The sequence below is a fragment of the Branchiostoma belcheri genome, unplaced genomic scaffold (genome assembly GCF_001625305.1).
Source record: "Branchiostoma belcheri isolate BF01 breed outbred unplaced genomic scaffold, Haploidv18h27 scaffold2, whole genome shotgun sequence".
Lineage (NCBI taxonomy): Eukaryota > Metazoa > Chordata > Leptocardii > Amphioxiformes > Branchiostomatidae > Branchiostoma > Branchiostoma belcheri.
In genome coordinates, this window is record NW_017803490.1 from 8357808 (window position 1) to 8381980 (window position 24173).

The 24173-nt window shown below is 38.1% G+C and overlaps 1 protein-coding gene across 1 annotated transcript in view; it reads right to left on the bottom strand.

The window, feature by feature from the left end:
- Positions 1-2210: 2210 nt before the first annotated feature.
- Positions 2211-24173, bottom strand: part of LOC109468509 (lipoxygenase homology domain-containing protein 1-like) — a 41969-nt gene continuing 20006 nt past the window's right edge. The window contains exons 27-48 of the mRNA XM_019766753.1: positions 23555-23688; positions 22802-22965; positions 22017-22121; positions 21467-21575; positions 20770-20954; positions 17626-17804; positions 17022-17138; positions 16521-16680; positions 15367-15521; positions 13241-13450; positions 12287-12434; positions 11407-11612; positions 10417-10606; positions 9496-9656; positions 9048-9134; positions 8274-8406; positions 7468-7698; positions 6032-6205; positions 4898-5036; positions 4148-4294; positions 3556-3650; positions 2211-2780 (exon numbers count right to left, since the gene is read on the bottom strand). Coding sequence (XP_019622312.1) covers positions 2407-2780; positions 3556-3650; positions 4148-4294; positions 4898-5036; positions 6032-6205; positions 7468-7698; positions 8274-8406; positions 9048-9134; positions 9496-9656; positions 10417-10606; positions 11407-11612; positions 12287-12434; positions 13241-13450; positions 15367-15521; positions 16521-16680; positions 17022-17138; positions 17626-17804; positions 20770-20954; positions 21467-21575; positions 22017-22121; positions 22802-22965; positions 23555-23688 — 3603 coding nt within the window. The 3' untranslated portion in view covers positions 2211-2406. The remainder of the gene's footprint in view (positions 2781-3555; positions 3651-4147; positions 4295-4897; positions 5037-6031; positions 6206-7467; positions 7699-8273; positions 8407-9047; positions 9135-9495; positions 9657-10416; positions 10607-11406; positions 11613-12286; positions 12435-13240; positions 13451-15366; positions 15522-16520; positions 16681-17021; positions 17139-17625; positions 17805-20769; positions 20955-21466; positions 21576-22016; positions 22122-22801; positions 22966-23554; positions 23689-24173) is intronic.

Sequence of the window (24173 nt, forward strand, 5' to 3'; positions counted from 1 at the left end):
CGTCTCTCTCTCTCTCACACTCATATACATTTTAAGAACAGTCTAAACATTACTATATAATAAAAAAAAACTTACTAATAGTCACTTTTCTGAAGTCACACATCATTTATTGATAAATTTATAGTCGAATTATTTCATCCAACCAAGTCCAAAATATTTTACATCTGAGTTCAAGTATATATTCAGATAAAATAAAGTGACAACCATGTTATGTTGATTTTGATGAACCTGACATACTTTGTAACAAGAAAAGGTATCTGTACTCAATTGTACAAAGTTTTCGTCAAGCCAAATATACATATTACTGTACTACAAATACATTTTCAGCTCATGCTAGTGTACATATGTCGTCTACAATGCATTTAACACTACATGCATCCTGAAAAATATGGTAACAATATCAATACATACATTATAATTATAACATTAACAGATTAATAGCTGCCATGCCACCACACCCAAAACTGATATCTTAATAAAGGTAAAATTTATGCAGAGCTTAGGTCATTATAATCAAATATAAATGCTATCAAATCATAACAGTATTTACATAAACAATTCTCTCAAATGTACAAACTTGCCCTACTTTGAATCAGATATCACTTGGTCCATTCAAGCTTATTTTCTGTCACATAACATGATGTCATCATAGTATCACAACTATCAAATCTTTTCATTTTAAAAGTTGTTTCTTTACCATCCATAATACACACAAATTATTCCAAAAACTTTTCATCATCATTATATGATATAGTTGAAAGTTATCAAGTCTTAACATAACTTATAGTCTTTTTAAATTGAAGTTTGGTCCGCTATATACTTGTAACATTAACAAAGTACGGCCTTACAAAATATACATACATTTACTTGTACTTAATGCACTGTTTCATAGCTGCCAGGGTCCCACAAACATTGACAGACTAAGGCACTATACATGTACACACACATGTACATACATGCCATATTACATACATTCAGTACATAGACACTATAATAGACAGTATTACATGTATTACAGATCACCATGTAAAAGCACTGTGGCTAAACATACCATCAAGCTTTAGCTACATGCTGTACAATACAGTCACACTGTCTAAGAAGACCACCCAGGGAACCGATAAAACCTGGTCTATGTACAGTAAAACTGTCTAAGAAGACCACTCAGGGTTACTGATAAAGTCTGGTCTATGTGGACAGGTGGTCACTATAGACAGGATTCTTAATAATGCTGGTGTCAATGGGAAAATATCTCTCTTTCTTATTTTCTTATTCTTACTACTGCATCCTCACGAAAAGGCAAGCACACAATCAACTTTTTACACATCATTGCACTGGATTTACGTTGTTACTGCATATAAATGCATATGATGCATATAAATATTTACAGTTATAAATGCATTTGCACCAAAGCATTGCCAGAAAAGACATTTGACTGCACTGGTCACCAAAAGGCACTTACTTACTTAACTGAGCATATTCAACTGAAAGATAAAAATTTGTAACATAAAGAATTATTTTGTGGCAATTATATTTGTGGCTTATCATCAAATACATAGGATTTAATATTCAATTATTAATATTAGATGACATACTGGCCCATAATCATCATAATTTTCAATCAATCTCTTCATGCAATAATCTCAGTCTAAAATCGTTTGAAGGAATAAAGAATAAAATCTTTTTTTATAACTTACACTACTTATCCATCATAATACACACTAGTAGACTACATACAATGAATCGTGATCCAAATATTGCAGAGACAATACAATGCGAAGCTAGTTCTTTGAATTTTTCCTACTATAGTATAGGTTATCTTGTACAATCAAAGGCCTATCTCTTAAAGTATAGCTTAGCAATTTGAAGCTTAAATAACATCATACCTGACAATACCTGTGGCTTTTTATCTTTAACTGTACAATGTAACTTTTGAGTATCTGAGTAAAGAAGCTCTGAAATAATCCTTAACTCTCATCCTTACCAGCTACCAAGTCTACACCACCTTTTATAAGTTTTTAAACATTTGTCTTGAAAATACCAGTGATCGACTTACATTATGTACCATGTCTTTTCTTAGTCTAGGCGTTCCTATCCTAGTATAGATATCAAATCTGCTGCATCCTAAGTCTTAAAATTTGTCTTGAAAACATTGATCTTTCTTCAAGACCTAGGAAGCAAGTCTTTACATTGTACACAACTGGCAATGTCTTTTCTTAGTCAAGGACTCCCTATCCAAAGATATCAAATCTACAGCATCCTAAGTCTTAAAATTTGTCTTGAAAACTTCTATCTCTCTTTAAGATCTAGCCAGCAAGTCTTTGTAAAGTTTGCCATCCCCTTTCTCAACTCAAACATCCGAAATCTTAAAATTTGTCTAAAAAACAATGATTATGATCTTTTCTTTCTTTAAGATCTAGCCAGCAAATCTTTGTACAGTTGGCCGTCCCCTTTCTTTGTACTTAACCATTGCCCACAGGGAAAGGTCCACTGTTGGTTTGTAGCAAGATTAGTAACCTCCACCCGATCCAACAACCAATCTGCGCCAAAACCTTTATTATCGTGCTCGACGCGGACTTTCGTCAGCTCACCGAGATCTAAAGCCTCGAACTGAAAACGGTCGGTCTGTCCGCGCTCGAAAAGATCACGGAATTTCTGCTTGAGTTGTCGTTTTCCCGTGTCACCGTTTGCGCCGTAGAGGATGATCGTGACGTTGGCATCGGTTCCCGCGCCCTTCTCGTCGCTCGTAACCGTGACGATTTCATACTGGACCGGCGCTAGGTCTGGAGAAAAACAGGAAGAATTAAAAATAGAAAGGTAACATTTGCAAAGCAAATACATAATGTTTACCTTCACAATTGGTCTAGAATAACAAACTACTGCTCTGTTTATTCTTACTCAAACACAGTCATATATATGGTGACAGGTGTCTAAATCCCTCTTACTAATAAGTGCAACATGATGTAACCCAACACCAGTTACCATGTTGACAGACGTCTGGTCCTGGTCATTGACCTTATTTGTTTGGAACGGAAGAAGAAGAAGAAGAAACTGAGCAAAAACAATATGTCTTCCTTTGGAAAACACTTTGATAAAGACTAAAGTTAAACTGTCAACAGTGGAATGAATTGGGACTTCCAGTGTTGGCAGTTTTAAGTTTATTGTAGTCGTTATTTTATAATGACCATGAACTTCATGCTAAGCCTAAGACAAAGAATTATTATTGTTTGTTTGAGCCTTTGTTTATTTATGAAATACGGCCAATTGATCAGGCACTTGTCATTGATCAAGTTTACAGCCTAAGGCTAACTACTAAGAATGTGAACATAGAAAACATACATGTGACACTGTCAGTTATTGTAACAATAGACTGATTCAAATACTAGTAATTTGAATAGTTCAGACAATAAGACCACTTCAAGTACTAGAGACAATTTGGGTTTGGCTTTTTCTTGGAAGCAGAAAAAGACAATAGTGAGAGTTTGTCACATGGACTAAGTGAAGGTATCCAAGCCCATTCTTATACTACATCAGTGAATCATGAGAAATGCTGCTTACTTTTAATTGCTGTCTGCCTGCTTTCCTCTGTATCCGTCAGCTTTAGATGCCTGTCCCCCCCGGCAGGAATCCAGTGGTTGCACCCAAATATATACCTGAAGGTACAAGTAGTAATGCATCAGTTTTACCATACTTTACAAACTTAAGGCAATGTTATGTGTATACTTTGTGCAAACAATGAAACAAACAAAACAAAAACAAAGGCCAGGTGGTTGTAGACCTCACTTCTAGCAAAAAAAAAACATAAGATTTTAAAATTGAAGGATTCTGAGATTAGAATCGTGTATTGCATGCCAATCAAGTATCCTTAGATTGCTGTCCTTTTGAGTGAATGTACTGTCCATTTGTAGTATGTTCTGGCTTGAAAGGTATACTTTTTCTTATACTCAGGTCTAATGCAGTCTACTACAATGGGCCTGAAAAACAACTTTGAAATGAATGTTTGCATGAGTTTTAGATTGAGATTTCTATATTGTGTTAGACTACACAACCTTTCTTGATTATAGTACCTCAAGGAATTATAATAGAACACCCATGTCCCAAAATTGCACCTAATTTTACACAACATGGTTGGACTGAATGAAGAACCTACTTGTCTCCAGTAGAACTGTTCTCCACGATGACCTCTGACACGTGCCACTGAGTCTTGTCCCGTGACCCCGCCTTCCTGTGGCCCAAGGTCACGCCCTTCAGGGCTCCGACGTTCCGGGTTGCGAACTTGAACTCATCCGTGTGACCCCTGAAGGAGAAACAGATCAAATTACATGTACTCGTTTACATCTTAGATACTTGCTGAACTTTATAAGAACCAAAACAAATAGATAGAAGTATACATGCATTAAAATTTGCAATGACCTCCTGTATCTTTTGTTAGCATCATCAAATTATCCTATTTCTTTATGAATGATGTGATGACAGCAAATGCATGCTGTTACACACACAAAAATGCACACACATTATCATAAAGCAATATACTGAAATTATGATTTTTGTATTCATAACTAGCTGAGTTTAATAGTAAAACGTTAAACTTTATTCCAACACACAATTTACAGAGATCAAATTTTGATTGGTCATTAATTATCCTGATGAAGGCGACAGTGGTCGCTGAAAATTTGATCTCTGTAAATTTTGTGTTGGAATAAAGTTTAACGTTTTACTATGATTACTACCAACACAGATTAACTTTCATGATAACTTGCTGAGTTTGTATACATGTAAGATAGAAACGAAAATGTCAAAATCAAAACTTTTTCAGTGAAGTATAATTATCCTTAGAGATAGAGGAAGCTAGTAAACCTTTACAAAGAGATTTCTTAAGAATTGCATAAAGTTTTCTCACTGTTTGAAGTATTTCCCCTTTGCCGTGTTGTCCATGGAAAACTCCTTTGACTTGCGCAAGTCTCCCTCCAGAATGAGGAAAGCATCGTTGGTAGTTCCTGCCTCCCTTCTGTCACTCGTCACCACCTTGATGTTGTAGGCTAAAAGAAACAACAACAGGTTTTTCTTATTTGTACTGAAAGCAGTCCGACACATTTCGAAGGACATTTTAAAGGTACATATTAAATTTTAAAGATTTCGATAGAAAACATGACAAAGGGTCTCTGTCCTTGGTACTGAATGCCTTCACTTAACAACGGTTACTTTTTGAGGCCTTTTCCCAAGGACACAATATCTAGCCAGGAATGCTAGGAATCAATCCCACAACCTCTCAATCTTTTGTTCACTTTCCTAGCAACTTGGCCATCTAATGCAACTAAACTATACATTAAGTAAAGAGACTCTTTTTCACACACCCAAGTGTTTTATTCATTGGCCGTTTCGGTGACCATCTGCTGCCCTGAGGAAGGTGACAGACAATCATCAAAACATCGACTGAATAAACCTCCTGGTTGTGTAAAAAGAGTCTCTTTATTCTGTGTACTAATAATTTAGTTGTGTCAAGTTGCTAGGGGAGAAGACACAGGAGATCTAGAGGTTGTGGGTTTAAATCCTGGCATTCCTGGCTAAACGTTGTCTCCTTGGGCACTTACAAGACTTTCCTCAAGTATTCCACAAACTTTTCACAGATATATTCTACCCACCTATTTTTTCCCTGTCAGACTTGGGAGTGTCAGGACTGGTACAGACTAGTTCTCTCATGATCTGTTTGTCTTCAGGTGAGCAACAACACCCGGGATTCGAACTCCCAACCTCTTGGTCCAGAGGCAGGGTCACTAACCACTGGACTACTCACACTATTAAAATCATGCCCACCTATTTTTTCACCTATTGCCCCTCAATAAGAATTAGTGTCTCAGGGGGTTGTGAGTGAGTACCAACATTTTTTTTGTGGAGAATTCCAGACCACCTGTTGTGGTCATGTTTTAGGGACCCAATGCACGACTTGTGCCAAAGAAAGTTACCCTTCTGTACCTAAACCCTACACTTTGAAAAAAATCCTGGTGAGAACTCTGACTGCTAAAATTCTACCCACCTATTTTCTCCCTATCAGACTTGGGCGTATCAGGACTGGTGCAGACCAGTTCTCTCATGATCTGTTTATCGTCCTCGTCCTTCGCTAGCCACCGTCCACACGGGAACATGTAGGACTTGTCTGTCTTCTGGTCAAGAACCTCAATATACTCCAGGTGCCAGCCTGCTCCAAAACCTGCGGAAAGGAATGGAAGAGAATGTTATACAGTGTTTTACTGTGTTTTTTCTGCTTAGTAATGGCTGCAAGTGCATTATATATATTTGATGATCATTTCTATGTTTATTATAGATGTATGTAGGATCCTACATGTTTTTGTTAACATTGCTTTTTTTAAACATTGCATATGTTATCAATCAAGGCATGTAATGCCAATAGAAGCTGACTAGATGTATATAAGTACAATGTCATATATTTCATCAAATGAGAAATTGCTTAAATTGTCCATAGAATCTGACATCATTTGTACTTGTTTACCACCAGTTATTACTGCATTATTGTGATGTGCTTGCTTTACAAATATATTTTAAACCGATGACAAAGTCAATACAAAATAAAACTTTGCACATGAACCTAACACAAAAAGTTTAGAAACCCAATGTCAGTGTTGACCATATCTGCATAATACCATTGGCAAGCATATTTAGTACACAATGTATTCATTACACTGCATATTAATGGATTGAGATATGATCAAAAGAAATCTATTTTCCAATCATCTTGTACTCAACTTAGTATGACTAACTATTATTAACAGTAACAGTAACAGTATAAACACCCTCTGACACACTAAAAACATCACCATGCCATTTTCATACCTTCTTCGGAAACTGAGGAAATTTGGCATGCAAAAAAGTGAAGAAAAGTTGACATGAAGAAAGAAGTTTAAAGAAAGAATGTAATCATAGCAAGAAGTGAAACATACATCATATGCCTAATAAATTTTTCATGCAAAGATGATCACAAAGAACAAGATAATCATCATTCTGTAAGCCATTGAAATCTATCAATTAAAATTAGACTGCAAAGCATCTACATCATTCACTAAAAGGTATCATGCCATATCAGCTACTAAAAGTATTGAAAATATCATGACAATGGGATGACAGAAAAGAGCAATGGATTATGGCATTCATGCAAGCAATGGTACAGTCTACAGTATAGAAAGTATTCAAAAGTAGATCGCATGTGAGCAGTCTTTCTGTCTTGTATGTAATTGACTGTACGTATTGAGTAGGACCACAGGAAGAATAGCAAATAGTGTACATCAAAGAAAGACACATCAAAGTCAAGACTTGGTCATGTCTTGAACAGATGTCAGTGTATGACCAGTATGTTCTAGTTTAAGTTTTTGTTATCTTTTTGTTTATCTGAATAAAGTTTGAAAAAGAAAAGACACATCAAAGTCAATCTCTATAACAGATGAAGACCAGCCTTACCTTTACTGTCGTGCCACACCCTACACTTGTGCAGGTCTCCAAGACTCAGCATGTCCGGGAACTTAAAGACGTCTGTCTGGTTTCTCTCAAACTTGTTAGAGCTGGTTTCAGACTCCTTCAGTTTGAGTTCTCCCGAGTCTCCGTTTTCTCCGAACAGGATCAGCGAAACGTTGGCGTCCGTTCCCGCTCCACGCTCGTCTGAAGTCTTCACAGAAAGTTTGTATGTTGTTTCTGGAAGACAAAAAGGAAGTCCAGATTGTCAGTATCAACATGTGAAGGATTAACCTTCCAGAAACTACTAGTGCATGGGCAAATGAAAATGCTGCTTTTGCCTTTATGCTGGGAACATATCAGATATGTGTTATCACTCATGACTATCACAGTGGATGTTTATGCATTTGTTAGGACTTCAATCTGTGTAATATTTTGTCTGACCCTGATCTCTTCCCTCATGGCCTCAATGAAAAGTGGAGAGTCGGCAGATTTGAGGATTTCATAACTAAACAAAGGCTGAGCCAAAACTTCACCAGTAACATAGTGCATAAATTAATTGGAATTTCAACATTTTATTTCAATAATTTAACCTTAATTGGAATTTCAACATTTTATTTCAATAATTTAACCTATTTCTACCTATTTCAATGACAATAATGAATAATAATGAAGAAATAAACAGCATCAAGTTACACATATTATATATTACATTGTATTACAAAGAGATGCACATTTCTGTTTCATACTAAAGTCTGTCCTAGACTTATGAAGTGACTAAGTTTCAATGTGGATTGAGCTTGAGGAAGACTCACTCTTGATAGTTGCTTTCCCGCCGACACTAGCAGGGATGTCCTTAGTCAGCTGACCGTCTCCTTTACTCTTGGAGATCCAGTCATCCAAGATGAAGACAGACAGTTCTCCCGAGTCCTGGTTTCTTAAAGTAATCTGTGGCAAGAATGTAAAGATGTGAGCTAGAAGGTAACAAATGCATGATGTTTAGTACTGTAATACATTGTACCTTAACACGGTTTAGCCTAACAATCTACTTCTCTGTTTATTCTTACTCATGACAAACATATTCATATATAAATATGGTGTCCAGCCCTTCCACCTCTGTTCTGCCACTTGCTACAGAGTCTTGGTAATCTACAACAAGAAAGTAAACTTAAAGTTGTGAGCTAGAAGGTAATATTTGCAATGCAAATACATGATGTTTACCTTCACATGGTCTAGCCTAACAAACTACACTGCTCTGTTAATTCTTACTCAATGACAAACACATTCACATACTGTTATATATGGAGACCAGCCCCTCCAACTCTGTTCTGCCATTTGCTATACATAATAATGTAACCCAACACCACAGGGTGTCCGATACAGCACCAGTTACCATGGTGATAGCAATACCCTAGTGCTCACTTAACATATAACCAAAGACTTTTAATTACAAGTGATACATACAGCTCTAGACTTCTTGGAAGTAACCAAAGACTTGGTACAGTTATGAGAAAGAGTATGGAAGTGGAACACACAGTGCTACTAGCACACTAGCCCCCCCACCCCCAAAAAAATTATTAACAACTCACCTTTTCCAGGTACCAGTCAGGTCGATCGCCCTTCCCATTGTGACTGACTCGAATCTTCTTCAACTCACCAACATCATCTAACTCCATCTACAGAAAGAACCACGGCAGATACTTAAAAGGGTTGTAGAACCAACAGAGCAAAGCAGAGTTTCACTGATCTGAATCGCAAGACCATCACAAGCATTTGATTTAAAATGCTGTCAAATACATGGTCTATTCATTCTTGGTGGAAAACATAAAAAGGACATGCTCAAAACATGATTGTATAATTATTAAAAGAAGTTACTGGTTGGAAAAAAAGTATTTGAATTGAAGACAAAAATGCTTTTTACTGCATGTTTTAAAGTAAAGTTCTTCACTAAAATGATCAATACAAAGTTGAACCCTAACAACTATTTCTTTCCAATTGTGCATAATTATCTTTTAAAGAAACTAAAGATTATCTTACCTTAAGGATGTCCACTTTTCCCCTCTCGAACCTGTCCTCCCCCTTCTCCAGTGGTATCTCCTGGGTGGTTCCGTTAGAGCCAAATACGGTCATGGTGATTCTCCCATCAGTCCCTCCTGCACTGATGTCACCCGTGTACACAGTTACCTCATACGGCACCACTAGGGGGGAAACAAAAGTTTAACAAAATCAGATTTCAGAGTTTGAAGTGCTGTTCAAAAGTTGTTTATAACTAGAGAAGTACCATTTGCAAAGCAAATGCATAATGTTTACCTTCGTATATGGTCTGCTCTGTTCATTCTTACTCAAATACATTCACATACATGTATATGGTCAGACAGGAGTCTAACTATAAGATCGCAACATTATGTAACCCAACACCAGTTACCATGGTGACAGACGTCAACAAATCATGTCAGTCAGAGGTTAGTGTTTGGAGAAGAAGAGGAAACTGAGGAAAAACAATATGTTTTCCTTCGGTAAACATAATGAAGAATCTATGATTTGATATCTCAGTCCAAGGGTATTGTTCATTCACTCATTTATTCATTTGTTAATTCATTCATTCAATGACATTTATTCATTCATTCAACAAGAAAAAGCAGTGTAGCAAGAAGTCAAGCAAGTACATTGTTCAGTCAAACACATTTTTTTCGTGGCCATGTCATTAAGATGTTCAGGACAAAACAAATAACTGGAGACGTTTTCCTGCTATCCTTAATGTAATATGTGGATAGTGTTCAGCACCAAGGACAGGACTAAGACCTAGAAGAATCATTCATTCAACAAGAGAAAGAAAACACAATACTCGGTCATAATGAGACCATAACTTTCCTGGTATGTGGATAGCGTTCAGCACCAAGGACAGACCTAACACTCTCCATGTTACTTACTGGGAGTATAGCTGAGCATGGTACTTACTGGGAGTATAACTGAGCATGGTACTTTCTGCGTCCTGTAGAGTCAGTACACGAGATATCAGCCCATCCTCCTTGTCCTTAGCCAGCCACCTTTTGCAGGGAAAGTAGTAGTGCTTGCCAGCGGTGGGGACGTCTAGTTCCACCTCCTTTACAAACCAGCCCTGGCCTGGCAGCACACCATCATGGCCGAACTGCAGTTGTGGAAAGTAGAGGTTACATGTAGTGTATCAATTTCAAGGTACATGTATATCAGTAATTTGTAATTATACTGAATGAAGGATAGCCAACCAAACATCTAATGACTACTCCATTTGTGAAGGGGGAGTTCTTGTTAAGTTACTTTCTGTCACAATACCTTTATCATCAGAGTGACATTGAGTTTGATTTAATTGGGATCCACACTAAGCATAAATGTAACGTTATACAAGTAAAAGGCAGTGGAAGGAGAGGGATGGGCTCCACCTTCCAATACCATGCCCTAGACACAGTGGACTAACAATCCTCTGCCCCTACAGCCTCAAAAAGTAACTGTTGTTAAGTGAAGGCATTCAGCACCAAGGACAGAGACCCTCTGTCATGTTTTCAGAGTACATCGTTGAAATCAAGTATCTTCTTGACATCTCTCACATCCACTATCCACCGTTTATAAAAACAGTTACATTTCTAAGATCTACTAAATGCGTCATCATGAAAAGTTCATCTATGTTGGTAGTTAGTTAAAACTTTTGATCCAACACAAAGTTCTCTCACCTAGAGCTTTTGACCAGTCACTTTGGTCTTCCTCAGTAGACTGACCCAGTGTATGTTGATGTCACACTTTAAAGAAGCCACATGACAAGCCTCACTGGATCAGTCTACTGAGGAAGACCAGAGTGACTGGTCAAAAGCTCTAGGTGAGAGAACTTCTTTGTGTTGGATCTAAAGCTAAAGTGTTAACTCTAAACATCTTCTAGGGATTCAAACCCAGGACCTTTAGACCAGTTAAACATACCTCTATCTTCTTGACATCCCCCACATCCAGCCCTTCCACAGCGAAGGTCTCCACCGAAGCCGGCTCAAACTTGCTCTTGTCCTCCAGGTCCAGCGGGATTCGGCGTGACGTTTTCTTCTTAGCTCCCATGATGATAATGTAAGGGTTTGCATTGGTCCCGTTGTCGTCCCCACCTCCTGTTACTACTTTCACATTGTAGGGAATCACTAGAAGCAAGAAAAGTGGTGTCAAAAGTGTTTTTTTTTTCCAGAAATGGACAATAGCACATGTTAAGTTATTGGAAAGACATGATGATAATGTAAGGGTTTGCGTTCGTCCCATTGTCCTCACCACCTCTTGTTACTACCTTAACATTGTAGGGGATCACTGGAAGCAAAAAACAAAGATTTAAGGTGTCTTTTTTTTTCTTCCTTTTCAAAAGAAACAGTTACTGAAGCACATACATTTTTGTGTGGTAAGTTATTGTGAAGACAAGCACAATGATACACAATCATAGGTAACTGTTGCATTGACAACCTCTCCATTTTTATCAGACCGTGAACTTTTGCTACCATGAACATAACATGAATTACAGTTACTGACAGTTAGTATTACTCTCTTGATGGCCAATGCTAAAGAAAGCCTTATACCAGACCATACATTGTAAAATTTTTCTTGTACATTTGCAAGAAACTTCAAAGACCAATACAATAACAAACATTTTTACAAAAAGCAAATTAATGCAGTTCTACACATATCTGCATACACTGGGAGCTTGCAGTCTTTTACAATCATTATGATTGTTCTTGTTTGTTCCTGTTTCCATTGAGTTTCTTTAATTTTGGCACAGCAAGTGTCAATTTCTTAGCATATTATGTATATTTGTCACTTCTATACTTACAGGGTCCCTCTGGAATAGTCTCGTCAGCGAGAGAAGCCCGTGAGTTTTTCCTCTTCAGACTGGGACTGGTACTCTTCAGAGACAGCTGACTTCCACCGAACGAACCGGACCTGCGGGAGGAGGTGCTCGACGTGTCACCTTCATAACCCTGAACACATATGAAAACAGAAAAATATGAGTCACTTTTAGCATGAAAGTTCATCTGTGTTGGTACATGTCATTATGAAATAAAGACTAAGCTTTAACCTCCAACACTAACTACAAAGAATTGGGACTTATTGAATCCCCGGGACACTCAGTATCTTTAGAAGGGGTTAAAATCCTTGATTCTGAATTGGACTTCTTTACAAGAGGAGTGAAGGAGGCAGTCTACATAAGAGCTCACAGACCTACCCTGAACAGAGACGGGGGGCAACACAAGTTATCTGGCACGTATGACCCGCTACTACGGTCACGTGTCTCTGACGTCACGTTCCAAGAGTAGACGGGTCCATTCCGTGAACAAGGTTAATGGAGTCAACCGAAAATTTGGGGTAAGTCCCATTTTGTTGTGTTAGTGAACTGATTTGATATTGAATCTTTCAGTCTAGCAGATGCTATTTCAGAGAATTCATCCACTTTTTTTGTGTGCTAATGTAAACAACAGCCTGGATTGTAACACTCCTGGCTAATCATTTGTTTACAGCAAAGTTGCAAAGTTCTAGCTACATGCAGAAGTCCTGGTGGTGGAGAGAAGATGCCGGTGTACTCTTGTTTTGAATGACTGGAGGTTGTTGTCAGTGATCAGGCTGACCACATTGTCTGGAAGACTGTTCCAGATATCAACTGCAGTATGTATGAAGGTTCTGCCTGTGGAGTGAGTTCTAGAGACTGGCACAGTGAGGGCATGTTTTCCAGTGGAGAGACTGTTCTACCTGGATGTCTGACCTTCATCCACACACATCACCAACTGACCTTGACATAGAGCGACCTCTCAATTTTCCCATCATCCTTGTTCTTGCCCAGCCAGCGTTCGCAATGGAACACAAACGTTTCCTGATCCACAAGGTCAACCACTTCCACCTTGTCCAGGAACCACGCGGGGTTCAGAAGGGCGTTGTCGTGACGGATCTTGACCTTGAAAACCTTCCCAAGGTCAACGGCCTCAAGCTGGAACTTGTCCACCTGTGGGGAATGGAAGGAGAGTAGTCAATATTCTGAGTTGAAAAAGTCGAAAAGATTCTAGATAAGTTGAAAAAATAGACGATTCTAGAAAAAGGAGTACAGAAAAGGCTTAAAGTACAAGATCTAAAACATAATTTTACAAATAATTAATAATATAGAAAATGCACCACATTGATTTACTGAAAGTAAAACCCCAAATTACAGGTTGAAGCTATTATTGAAATAATACTTTTTTCACCAGTTTAGACATTAACTACAGGAAAACCAAAATATAATACATGTACTATAGTCAGCATCAAGAGGGTATAATATATTATAATATCAATTTAAAATTATACATCCAACAGACATCAACCCAAAAACTTAAGAATTACACCTCCTAGGGTTGTGAAAAATGACTCTTTCATAGATTCTGAAACATATCTTATACCTTCTCTGGCATTATACTAACTTCACCCACACCTGGTATTTAATCACCATTAGTCAGTATAAATTAAAACTTTACAAATTCGTGCTGTAACATCTTTTGATACAATGAAAAATCATTTACTAAACCACCAATTCTATTGTAACAGTTACTCTCTACTCTTGTTCCTACAAGCTGGTAAAGGCTTTTCTTTTATGTGGAAGTCTTAGGTCTTACCCTGCAGAATATAACTTAAAGTACATCAAGTCTTGTACAGATGTCATATACACGTAGCACCAGTATCTGGTATATACTCAAACACCGGTGCATAAAAACTACTGAAGCCATGATCATGCAATTGTGTTAAGAAGTCCTTAAACTGTGATATGGTTCTTGAATGTGTTCCCTTACATGTATATCAAGCAAAAGGAACCATAAGTCACACAAAACTCTCCTGGATGGTGACTTTTAGAACCCAGAGATTTTCAAAAGGTTTACCTCATATTCATAACTCTGCCATGCATAGGGAGGGTGGAAGGGGGGCAAGATATTTGGAAGACTGTGAGAGAGGTTTTGGCCTTACATCTTGAGCTTTCCAGCAGGGAAAGCTCTAAATAGCAAGGTCAAGTGTGATACGCAATGTGTAATAGATATGTCAATCAAGACATGTGCACAGTATCATAGAATTGTTGTGTGTTTTAGATATGAAAGAGAAAAGTTACAAACTTTAAGTTGAACAATGTACATGCTTGCGATATCATTAGATTAGGTGGCATTCCATCATGCATAACAGTTGCTAGGCTTGAGAGTAGGCTGACTCTTATGATATTTAGCAAACTTACAATATAAAAAAATACAATACTTCACAGTTACTGTACTGATTCAATACTGACTGTCACATTGTAGCATATTACAGAAGTTAGTGTCTTTCAGCAACACAGAAAAATACTAAGTTTAACTTGTTGCATGAAGTGTCAATGATATTGATTGATATTGTATACTAACAGACATTACATTGAATTGATGCTTGCATCTCACTACATGTATAAATACATGTAACGTTAGATGTATGGCAGTTGATTTCTGTTAATTATAACAAACATCACACTCAGGTCTTTCAGGATTACAGCTATTGTATGCTATCTCAAAAAAATTGAAATCTCAGAAATGTTTTCAAATTATTAAAATCTCTAAAAGTTACAACAAAGAAACATAATAGTTACTGTAAGAACTATCACAAATCATACTGACTGTTACACAACGAAAACAGTTCCTCAAACAACTGGATAGATTTTGAAAACTGTCAGACGTTTCAAGTAGCATCCATTACTTTTTGTTAGTGACTAAAAGTAGTGGATGCAACACGTACTTAAAATGTCTGACCGTTTCCAAAATCTATCCAGTTGCTTGAGGAACAATTTTCTTGTGTATCTCATTACCTGGATGTCTAACCTTCATGGACACACTGTTATTATAAAATAAAGATTAAAAAGTGAAGAGAATTCCATACCTGTCCTCGTTCGAACTTGTCCATGTGGGTCTCAGACTTGTTGAGTTTTCTCTCTCCAGTGTCTCCGTTTTCTCCGAAGATGTTGATGAAGACATTCGCGTCTGTTCCTCCCCCCTTCACGTCTCCTGTGTAGACCAGGACTTGGTACTGTTTCACTGAGAGGGGGGAAAAACAATACAATCCTTAGTACCTGAGTATCTATATCAGATCTGTATTGGTATATCCGCCCTTTGGTGTAACACACCAGCTTTGCAGGCATGCGGCAAATTGTTACACCTAACCCTTGAACATCTAACTCTAAACATTGTTTAAAGTTATCTAATGACAATGCCCCTACTGTACTTGGTGACAGCGAGTTCCACTCTGCAATAGTTCTAGGTAAGAATGAGTCACAGTGGTGTGGTATCAAATAAAAATTGGTGGCTAGGCTAGCAGACAAGAGATTGAGAAGTTGCGGGTTCGATTCCCGGTGTTCCTCCCCCTTCACATCTCCTGTGTAGACCAGGACCTGGTACTGTTTCACTGGGAGGTGGGCAAAACAGTACAGTGTTAAGTATCTGAGTCAAAGTGGCAAAAATTGGCCAAGTACTTGAATGAAAGCTCATCTGTGTTGGTTGAATCCATTGTTGTAAAGTTCAAGCTTTATTCCCACCACTTTTGATCCAATCCTGACGTCATCACGCTTCCAACCTACGTCCTCAAAAAGTAACTGTTGTCAAGTGAAGGCATTCAGCACCAAGGAGAGAGACCCCTTGTCATGTTTTCTACCTACATCTGGTTTGTTTACACCTCCACTATTGATCCCAACAAAAGGTATGATCTTTGTGTAGCCTGTACCAAGGTCCTTCCAATACTGTGCTTTTAAGAGAATGGACTAACAAGCCACTGCCCGTACAGGACTACCTTTACCTCCACTTACTATCAGGTATAATCATAGAAAATAGCAATTCCTCTGATAAATATTGTGAAAGAACATATTTCTAACTTTCCAAGGGGTTGTGTTTGGTCTCCTTTTTTAGTCAATTCTCCAGGAAGACAACCCACTGCCCCTATAGGACTACCTTTACCTTTCACTTACTATTAGGTATAATCATTATTGATAGAAATGGCAATTCCTCTAGCGGGAAAATAACAATAAACAACACATTTCTTACTCTCCAAGGCGTCGTGTTTGATCTCCTTTTTCTTCATGCTGCCGTCCTTCCGTGTTTTCTCCTCCATGATTTTGTCGGGCAGAAGTTCCCTCACGATTTCCCCGTCATCCTCCCCCCGCGCCAGCCAACGCTTACACGGGAACGTGTACGTGATCGAGCCCTGGGGGAAACGGATTAATTAAGACTTAACAACCTGCCCTGGGTTGTATATGGTGTAATAAAGCCTTGTCAGTTGCTATAACAGACAAAAATGCAACATGTTACACTAAGAGGCCGTTACACTGAGAGCCCATATGATGTAGTTTGAAATATTAGATAGTAGACCAAATTTTCATATGGTTCAAGAATTATCTTGTATGTAAAATTTTTGACTGACAGATACAAGTATTTCATAAATGTTGATATTATGAGGTTTGGTGCTTGACGCTTAGGCTTGTGCTCCAACATACAAGGTGCCAGCTTGTCAAATCATTACAAAAAAAAAAAAACGAAACGTTGTACCTTCTTGTCGTCCGTCAGTCTACGAACTTCGACCTTGTCCAGATGCCAGCCTGCTCCCCATCCCTTCCCATCGTGCCCTATTCTGACCTTCTCAATGGGGTCACCAACATCCTCCATCTAGAAAACAATTGGTACAAATTACACAGGAAATTCTAAATGAGCGTGTGGTGTCGCTTTCCTCAAACATGGGAATTCCATTAAACATTCTATCCAAGGGACGTCTCTAACCAAAGCTAGGTACTCATTTCCACCTCAGTTAACTGAGGAAAGGCGTGTAAAGTGCCTTTCCCAAGGGCACACGATTGATGACATGGTAGGATTCAAACCCAGGACCTCTTGGTTCTGAGCCGAACACTCTGCCAAGACCCCACTCGAATTGCCCTGAAGAAGGTGACAGACGGTCACCAAAACAACGGCTGAATAAAACATTTGGTTGTGGAAAAAGACTCTCTTTATTTGACAGCCCTTATTGTCATTTGAAAAGTATTATTATTTGAAGTTGGATTTTAAGATTCATTTTGTATCTCATTTTTGTTTGACTGTCATTTTTGATGTCTCAAAAAAGATTCTTCTGTATCTGAGGAATATGGAATAAAAAACTGACCTCAACAATGAAGATGTCCTTCTGGGCTTTCTCAAACTTTTCTTTCCTCTCCTTCTTGTTTCCGCAGAGACTTTTCTGTTCGGTCTGCGAGTCTCGTCCGAACAGCACGACGTAAACATCCGCGTCCGTTCCCGCGCCCGAAACGTCGCTCGTGTAGGTAATGATCTCGTACGGAACGTCTAGAATAATACAAAATTGAGTTAAAACATCAGATTGAACATGTTATTTTGAAAGCTCATCTGTGTTGGTAGTTACGTGTTAAGAGTTAAAACATTTGATCCAACACGAAGAAGTTCTCCCACATAGACCTTTCAACCAGTCACTCTGGTCTTCCTTTCACCCAGTGTTGACGTCACACTTCAAAGACGCCACGTGACAAGTCTCACTGGGTCAGTCTACTGAGGAAGACCAGAGTGACTTGTCGAAAGCTCTAGATGAGAGAACTTCTTTGTGTTGGATCAAAAGTTTTAACACTAAACATCAAAACATGTTAAACAACAAGATACGAGCTGTGTACAACTTACTTGAGGTGTGTAAAAGGAAAACAGAGTAAGAGATTAGCAACAACAGAGACAATACAGAGACAAAAATGCATTGTCCGCCACACAAAATCATACTACATTGAAAACTTACATGATGGTGAACAAATTGAGTGGGATAAAATTTGAAACTTACGGTTTGTTGCATGTTATGAGAGTTTCATTTAAGATATTTAAAACCATATACTTTTTGTTTCGTGTTCACTAAATACTACTCATAACACCAAATGATGTGTTAGTCCACTGCAAAAGCAGAAAACTAACCATCTAAACTCACGGCTACCTCACTAGTGTAACTACTACAACTACACTCAAGGCTACCACACTAACACTTTATAAAAGCAGGAATTATTGTAAGATTATTAAATCAGCTCAGCAAACTGGTACAACTCACCATTAGGCAGACAAATATATTGGAGCTACAAGCATTTTTCTTCTTGTCTGCAAACTGATTTTAGAGTAACCGGATATTCAGCACTAGGGACAGCTGCCATGTGTTGTTATTGCTAACTCTAGCTGTAATAGTATGCATTGTCCTCTTTTTTAACACCTCATTTTTTTAATGTTACAGTAAATATTAATGCACAATGTGCCAGCAAAAGCACAGTGCTATGCTGTGAGTTTTCCTCCCCTTCTATTTTGGTTCATAAGCACAAAAACTGGGTACAAGTTATTCAAGCATTTTTCTAACACTTCAATGTTCAATTGTTATTATAATAGCAAGTACTGAGGCACAATGTGCAAGTTAAAGCACAGTGCTTTGCTGTGAGTCCCCCTCTCCTTTTTACTCTACAAAAAACTGCGTACAAGTTGTTCAAGTAGTTTAGGTCTTCGTGGCTGCAACAGTTACTGTACAGTATTATCTGATTGGGTGTTTCTCCTACAGATTTTACAGACAACAAAGCCGCACAATCTAAACGGAAAAAAACATGGCAGATGCAAAGTAGAAAGCTTGAAACTGTTGCATTTTATGACTGCTTTTGATGATTTTTTTAATACAGTCAGACATACCTTTTACACTGTACTGATCATGAAAGCTATCAGCTTTGCATGAGGCATACAGGGAAGAAGAAACCAGTTGACATGCATTGATCAAGGAGTTCACCCCTACTTTGACAATGGGAAAGTCCATTATCAAACATGCAGAGATAGGGACGTAGACATTACCATTATATAAAATAGGGGTGTTTGAAACTTGTAAGCAAAGATATATTCATGCATAGAAAAGATGTATTGGGTTATTCCATTCAAAAGTTTAAGAAGGTAGCCATTGAATTTTCCTATTATAACAGAATGAAAAAGAAGGTTTTAAGTTAAAATTGAGGGTGATAATCTTGATTTGAACCATTTAAGTAAAGCGACAAGAAAATTTATGATGGAGACATTTAAACAGGAACACCCCTCTTGGCCTTTTAAATGGAATATCCCAAACAATTTGTAGTCCGATATTTACAAATACATAGAAGTTGCTAAAACGTTTGTACAAGACAGTTGTAGCATAAATATACAGCAGAATATGACACCAATGAAGAAATATACAGCAGCAAGAAGCTTTCATGCACAGGCAAGTCACAGTACAAGTTGAAGTTTACACGTGCACAATAATTAAACAGAAAAGACAATTAATGTTGTTCTAAGACTATGATCATGCCTCTAGATCTGTCAATTACAGTTACAAGCATTTCATGATTAAGATAAAAATTACAAGCATAAAAAACTAGCAACTGCACAGCTTCTAACTCTCGAGTTTCAAACTCCAAGTTTGTATGTTCTTGAGGTTCGTGTATGATCTTTAGAGAGTTACCCAACAAAAAAAAAATCCAGTCACACTGTATTACAAAGACATTTCTATAATCTAACAATTTAAATGAATGTGCAAGAGTCTGTCAGTCATCAGTTGTTTCAGTCACTATCTATAACTGTAATAATAATATTTGTGTAATATCTTCTGTTATAAAGTCTTCTGTAACTATAGTGTCTGAGTCAGCATCGGTACTGGTCTCTGTACTTGTCAGACCTGAAAATAGCAGCAAGAAAAATCAACAAATGTTTTAAAATCTGTATCATTCTGTATCTGTATAGCCAGCATAACTGCCTCTTGATGTAACACACCAGCTTTGCAGGCACACGGCGCAGCAGCAGCTGGCTACATTACTGTAACACTGAACAACTTGTTACACCTAACCCTTGAACTTCTAAACCTAGACATTGTTTAAAGCTATCTAATGACAATGCCCCTACTGTACTTGGTGACAACTCCATTCTATGATAGGTCTTGAAAAAAATGACTTGTGTGAAATGCAGCTAAGAAAAAAAGTAACATAGACCTACAGGGGTTGTACTAAATGTTCTGTCTGATTGTGTGAACTGAAGCTAGGAAAAAAGTCAAGTAGACCTACAGGGGTTGTACTCCTCTGTCGCTGTGTTGGTGGGGAAAAGTTCTTGCTCAAATTTGGGTCAGTCCAATTCTTTGTGTCAGAAATTACAGCTTATACTTACTGCAAAACATCAGCTAAATGTATGATGCCGACCTACATAATACCAGCTAGATGTTCTTGTATGATTGTGTGAAATGCAGCTAAAGAAAATAATCAAGTAGACCTACAGGGGTTGTACTCCTCTGTGGCTGTGTTGGTGGGGAAAAGTTCTCGCTCCAGTTTCCCGTCGTCCTGTCCCTTATCCAGCCACCGGCCGCACGGGAAGAACCACTTCTGACCGAGGGAGGGGGCGTTGATCTCTACACTCTCCAGAAACCAGCCCGCAAAACCGCCCTTATTGTCGTGCCAGATCCTGGTAAAAAATTTGTCCAAACAAATAATTGTTATAAGACTTTTGCATTAAGAGTAAAAGATTCTACAGCAAACAGTAGATATGTAGTCTTGATTCCTGACTGTCCAGAAACCAGCCGACAAAACCTCCTTTGTTGTCATGCCAAATCCTGGTAGAAAACAAATAAAAAATTGATCAAACAATAGAAGGCTTAAAGATTCTAAAACAAACAATAAGCGTGTAATGCCAAATTCCAGTTAAACAAACGAATGAAAAGGAGTTAATCAAACATTTTTGGGAAACAGGAGGAATAGATTCTAGTATTGGACAGCAAATTTACAAATTCAAAACTGCAATTACAAATAAACTTAACCTTTTGGAACTGACAAATATTTCACCCTTTCTAAATCCATGTAATGTTTTCAAGAAAGAACTGATCAAGAAGTAAAAATATCTTGTTCTTGTTTTTGTTTTGGGTAACAGTTTTTCGAAAATGTGACTGAATTTGTAAATAACTATTGAATTTAACTGACTTGATTTTCTTGAGGTCTCCGATGTCCACCCCTTCCAGAGTAAACTCATCCAGCTGGTTTCTCTCAAACTTGTTGGAGTTGTTCTTGGATGTCTTCAGCTGCATGATACCTGCGACAGAAGGCAAAGACACAACTACATGTAAACCTTCAGCCTGAAAATGTAGCTGTTGGGAAAGTGAACGACACTATTCTTGCAACAATTTCTCTTGCTTAGCATGAAAGTGTGATAGAATGAAGAGACTCTTTTTGCACAACCAAGTGTTTTATTCAGTCGACGTTTTGGTGACCATCTGTCACCTTCCTCAGGGCAATTCTGACTGGTTCACATTGCACTGCAGCACGCATATATGTAGATTATGTAAAATAATTGTACATTTGGGAATGCACCTGTAGCAGCGACACCTGTGCTGCAGTGCAATGTGAACCAGTCAGAAGTCACCTTCCACCTGAGGAAGGTGACAGACGGTCACCAAAACGTCACCTGAATAAAAGACTTGGTTGTGTAAAAAGAGTCTTTACTCAGGATACAGCTATAGTTACAGTACTTTACCTGTGTCGTCGTTCTCCCCGTACAGTATAGTGTAGACGTTAGCGTCTGTTCCTGCTCCCCGCACATCTCCTGTTTTCACGTTTACGTGGTAGGTCGTAGTTTGGGCTGAAATAAACACAGCAACACATAAGCAACAATGGCTTTATGCCACTTCAACAACTCAAATATCATAAAATCTATTTCACTTCCTATCTTGGTTTCTCAAAACAGTTACAATCAGCCCTTATGTGTGGGTTGTGTGGCATATTTCTAGAAAAGAATGAGTTTTTGAACACCTCAATCCTTGGATGATAACTCTGGTACTTGAAGGCATGGCTATTTCTTGTTCTTTTCTGGGCTGGTATCAGATACTTAGTGGTTGGTACATCCACCAGTTTATTAGTTATTTTGTACATCATGCATAGTCTGGACATTTTTCGTCTGTCTTCCAGCGACCCCCACTGTAGGTTACTTTTCATTTCCATGACACTAGCACCTCTTACATAGTTGTTCATACAGAATCTTGCAGCTTGGTTCTGTACCCTTTCCAGTTTATCTTTGTCTTTCTTTGTATATGGATCCCATACTGTCCCTGCATATTCTAGGTTCGGTCTTACAAGTGACGTGTATGCAAGTGATTTTACTCTCGTTGGACATGCCCACAGATTACGTTTAATCACTCCCAATGTCTGTTTCGCCTTAGTTGTGATATTATTAACATGTGTACCCCACTTCAGTCCGCTGTCACCCATGGGTATGCAGCTAAAGGAGGATTGATCCAGAAAAAAACACAATGTTGTCCTCACCCATCATCTCTAGCCCCAGTTCATCCCTCAGACTGGTTGTAGATTTTCCTTTCTTCAGAGATCGAGTCTTGTCAAACAGAGCCTTGTCCACGGGAACCAACTCTCGAGCGATCTGCCCGTCATCTTCATCTGTAGCCAACCATCGCTGACATGGGAAGTAGTACCTATGGAATGATTGTATTGATTGTTAGGCCAAACAAATTCATTTCTCTGTTTCTTCGATAAGGTGAAAATACAGCAATCAAAGAAGAGGGTAGGGAAGAAACTTGTATGAATAGTACTAACAGGAGGCCATACAAGTTTATTTCACTGGTTCTCAGACATTTTAAGGAGAAAATATAGCAAGAGGACATCATAAAGTCAGAGGGCAGGAAAGAAAACTATACATGTCTAATAGATGCCTGTGTTCACTCCATAAAACTGAGTGCACTGAGGCATAAACCTGGTTCTCTTTGTTTTCATAACGTTTGTTCTATTTATCGATTCATATTTAGCTAGGTCAGTAGCAAAGAACCTCTCCTTGACTACACGGGGAGATCAAAATCCATCCAAACTCATTACAAGCATATTGTAAACGAGAAGTTGCATGTTTAAACGAGAATTGCAATGGCTTTAAAGCTTAGTTTAGCACAACTTTTGCATGGAGTTTGCACAACTTTGTACCTAAAGTTTTGCACAAGTTTTAAACAACTTTCAAGAGAAGGTTAAACATTGTCTGTACTGTACTTATAACACAAACTGTACATTTCTCACTTTTTCTTTGCCTTCACATCCTCCACCTCGACTCTATCCAGGAACCAGGCCGCCCCCCCACCCTTGTTGTCGTGCCGAACTTTGACCTTCTTCACCTCCCCCAGGTTAATGGCTGACATGGTGAACCTGTCCACCTGTGGCAAGGGCGTTTCAAGGTCAAAACATTTAAACGAAAGAAAGAAAACATTGAGAAAAGTTTAAATTTAGCTGTTAACTTTTTATTGTACTAAAAAGATATTCTTCCTTTGAGGTCAAAAGAAGAAGGAAAGATACCAGCTATACAGTAAATAAGTTGAAATTTGCAGAATGGTAAAAATCATGCACACACATACACATACACACACTCTCATACATACACATACACATACACACACAAATATCCTTCCAAAACCTTGATTTAATTGAAAAAAATTCAAAAAATATTCAAGAACATGTCTACTCTGAATTTCAGCACCAAGGACAAACACCTTTTTCTTCAGGAATACACAGAGAAGCATTACACATAAAGATACATGTATAGATGAGTGACTTAACCATTATCTGTTGATCTGCTGTTCAAACCGTAATAAATTTATTGTTTTTTTAATCACTATACTGTATCTCACTGTTTTTTACCCAG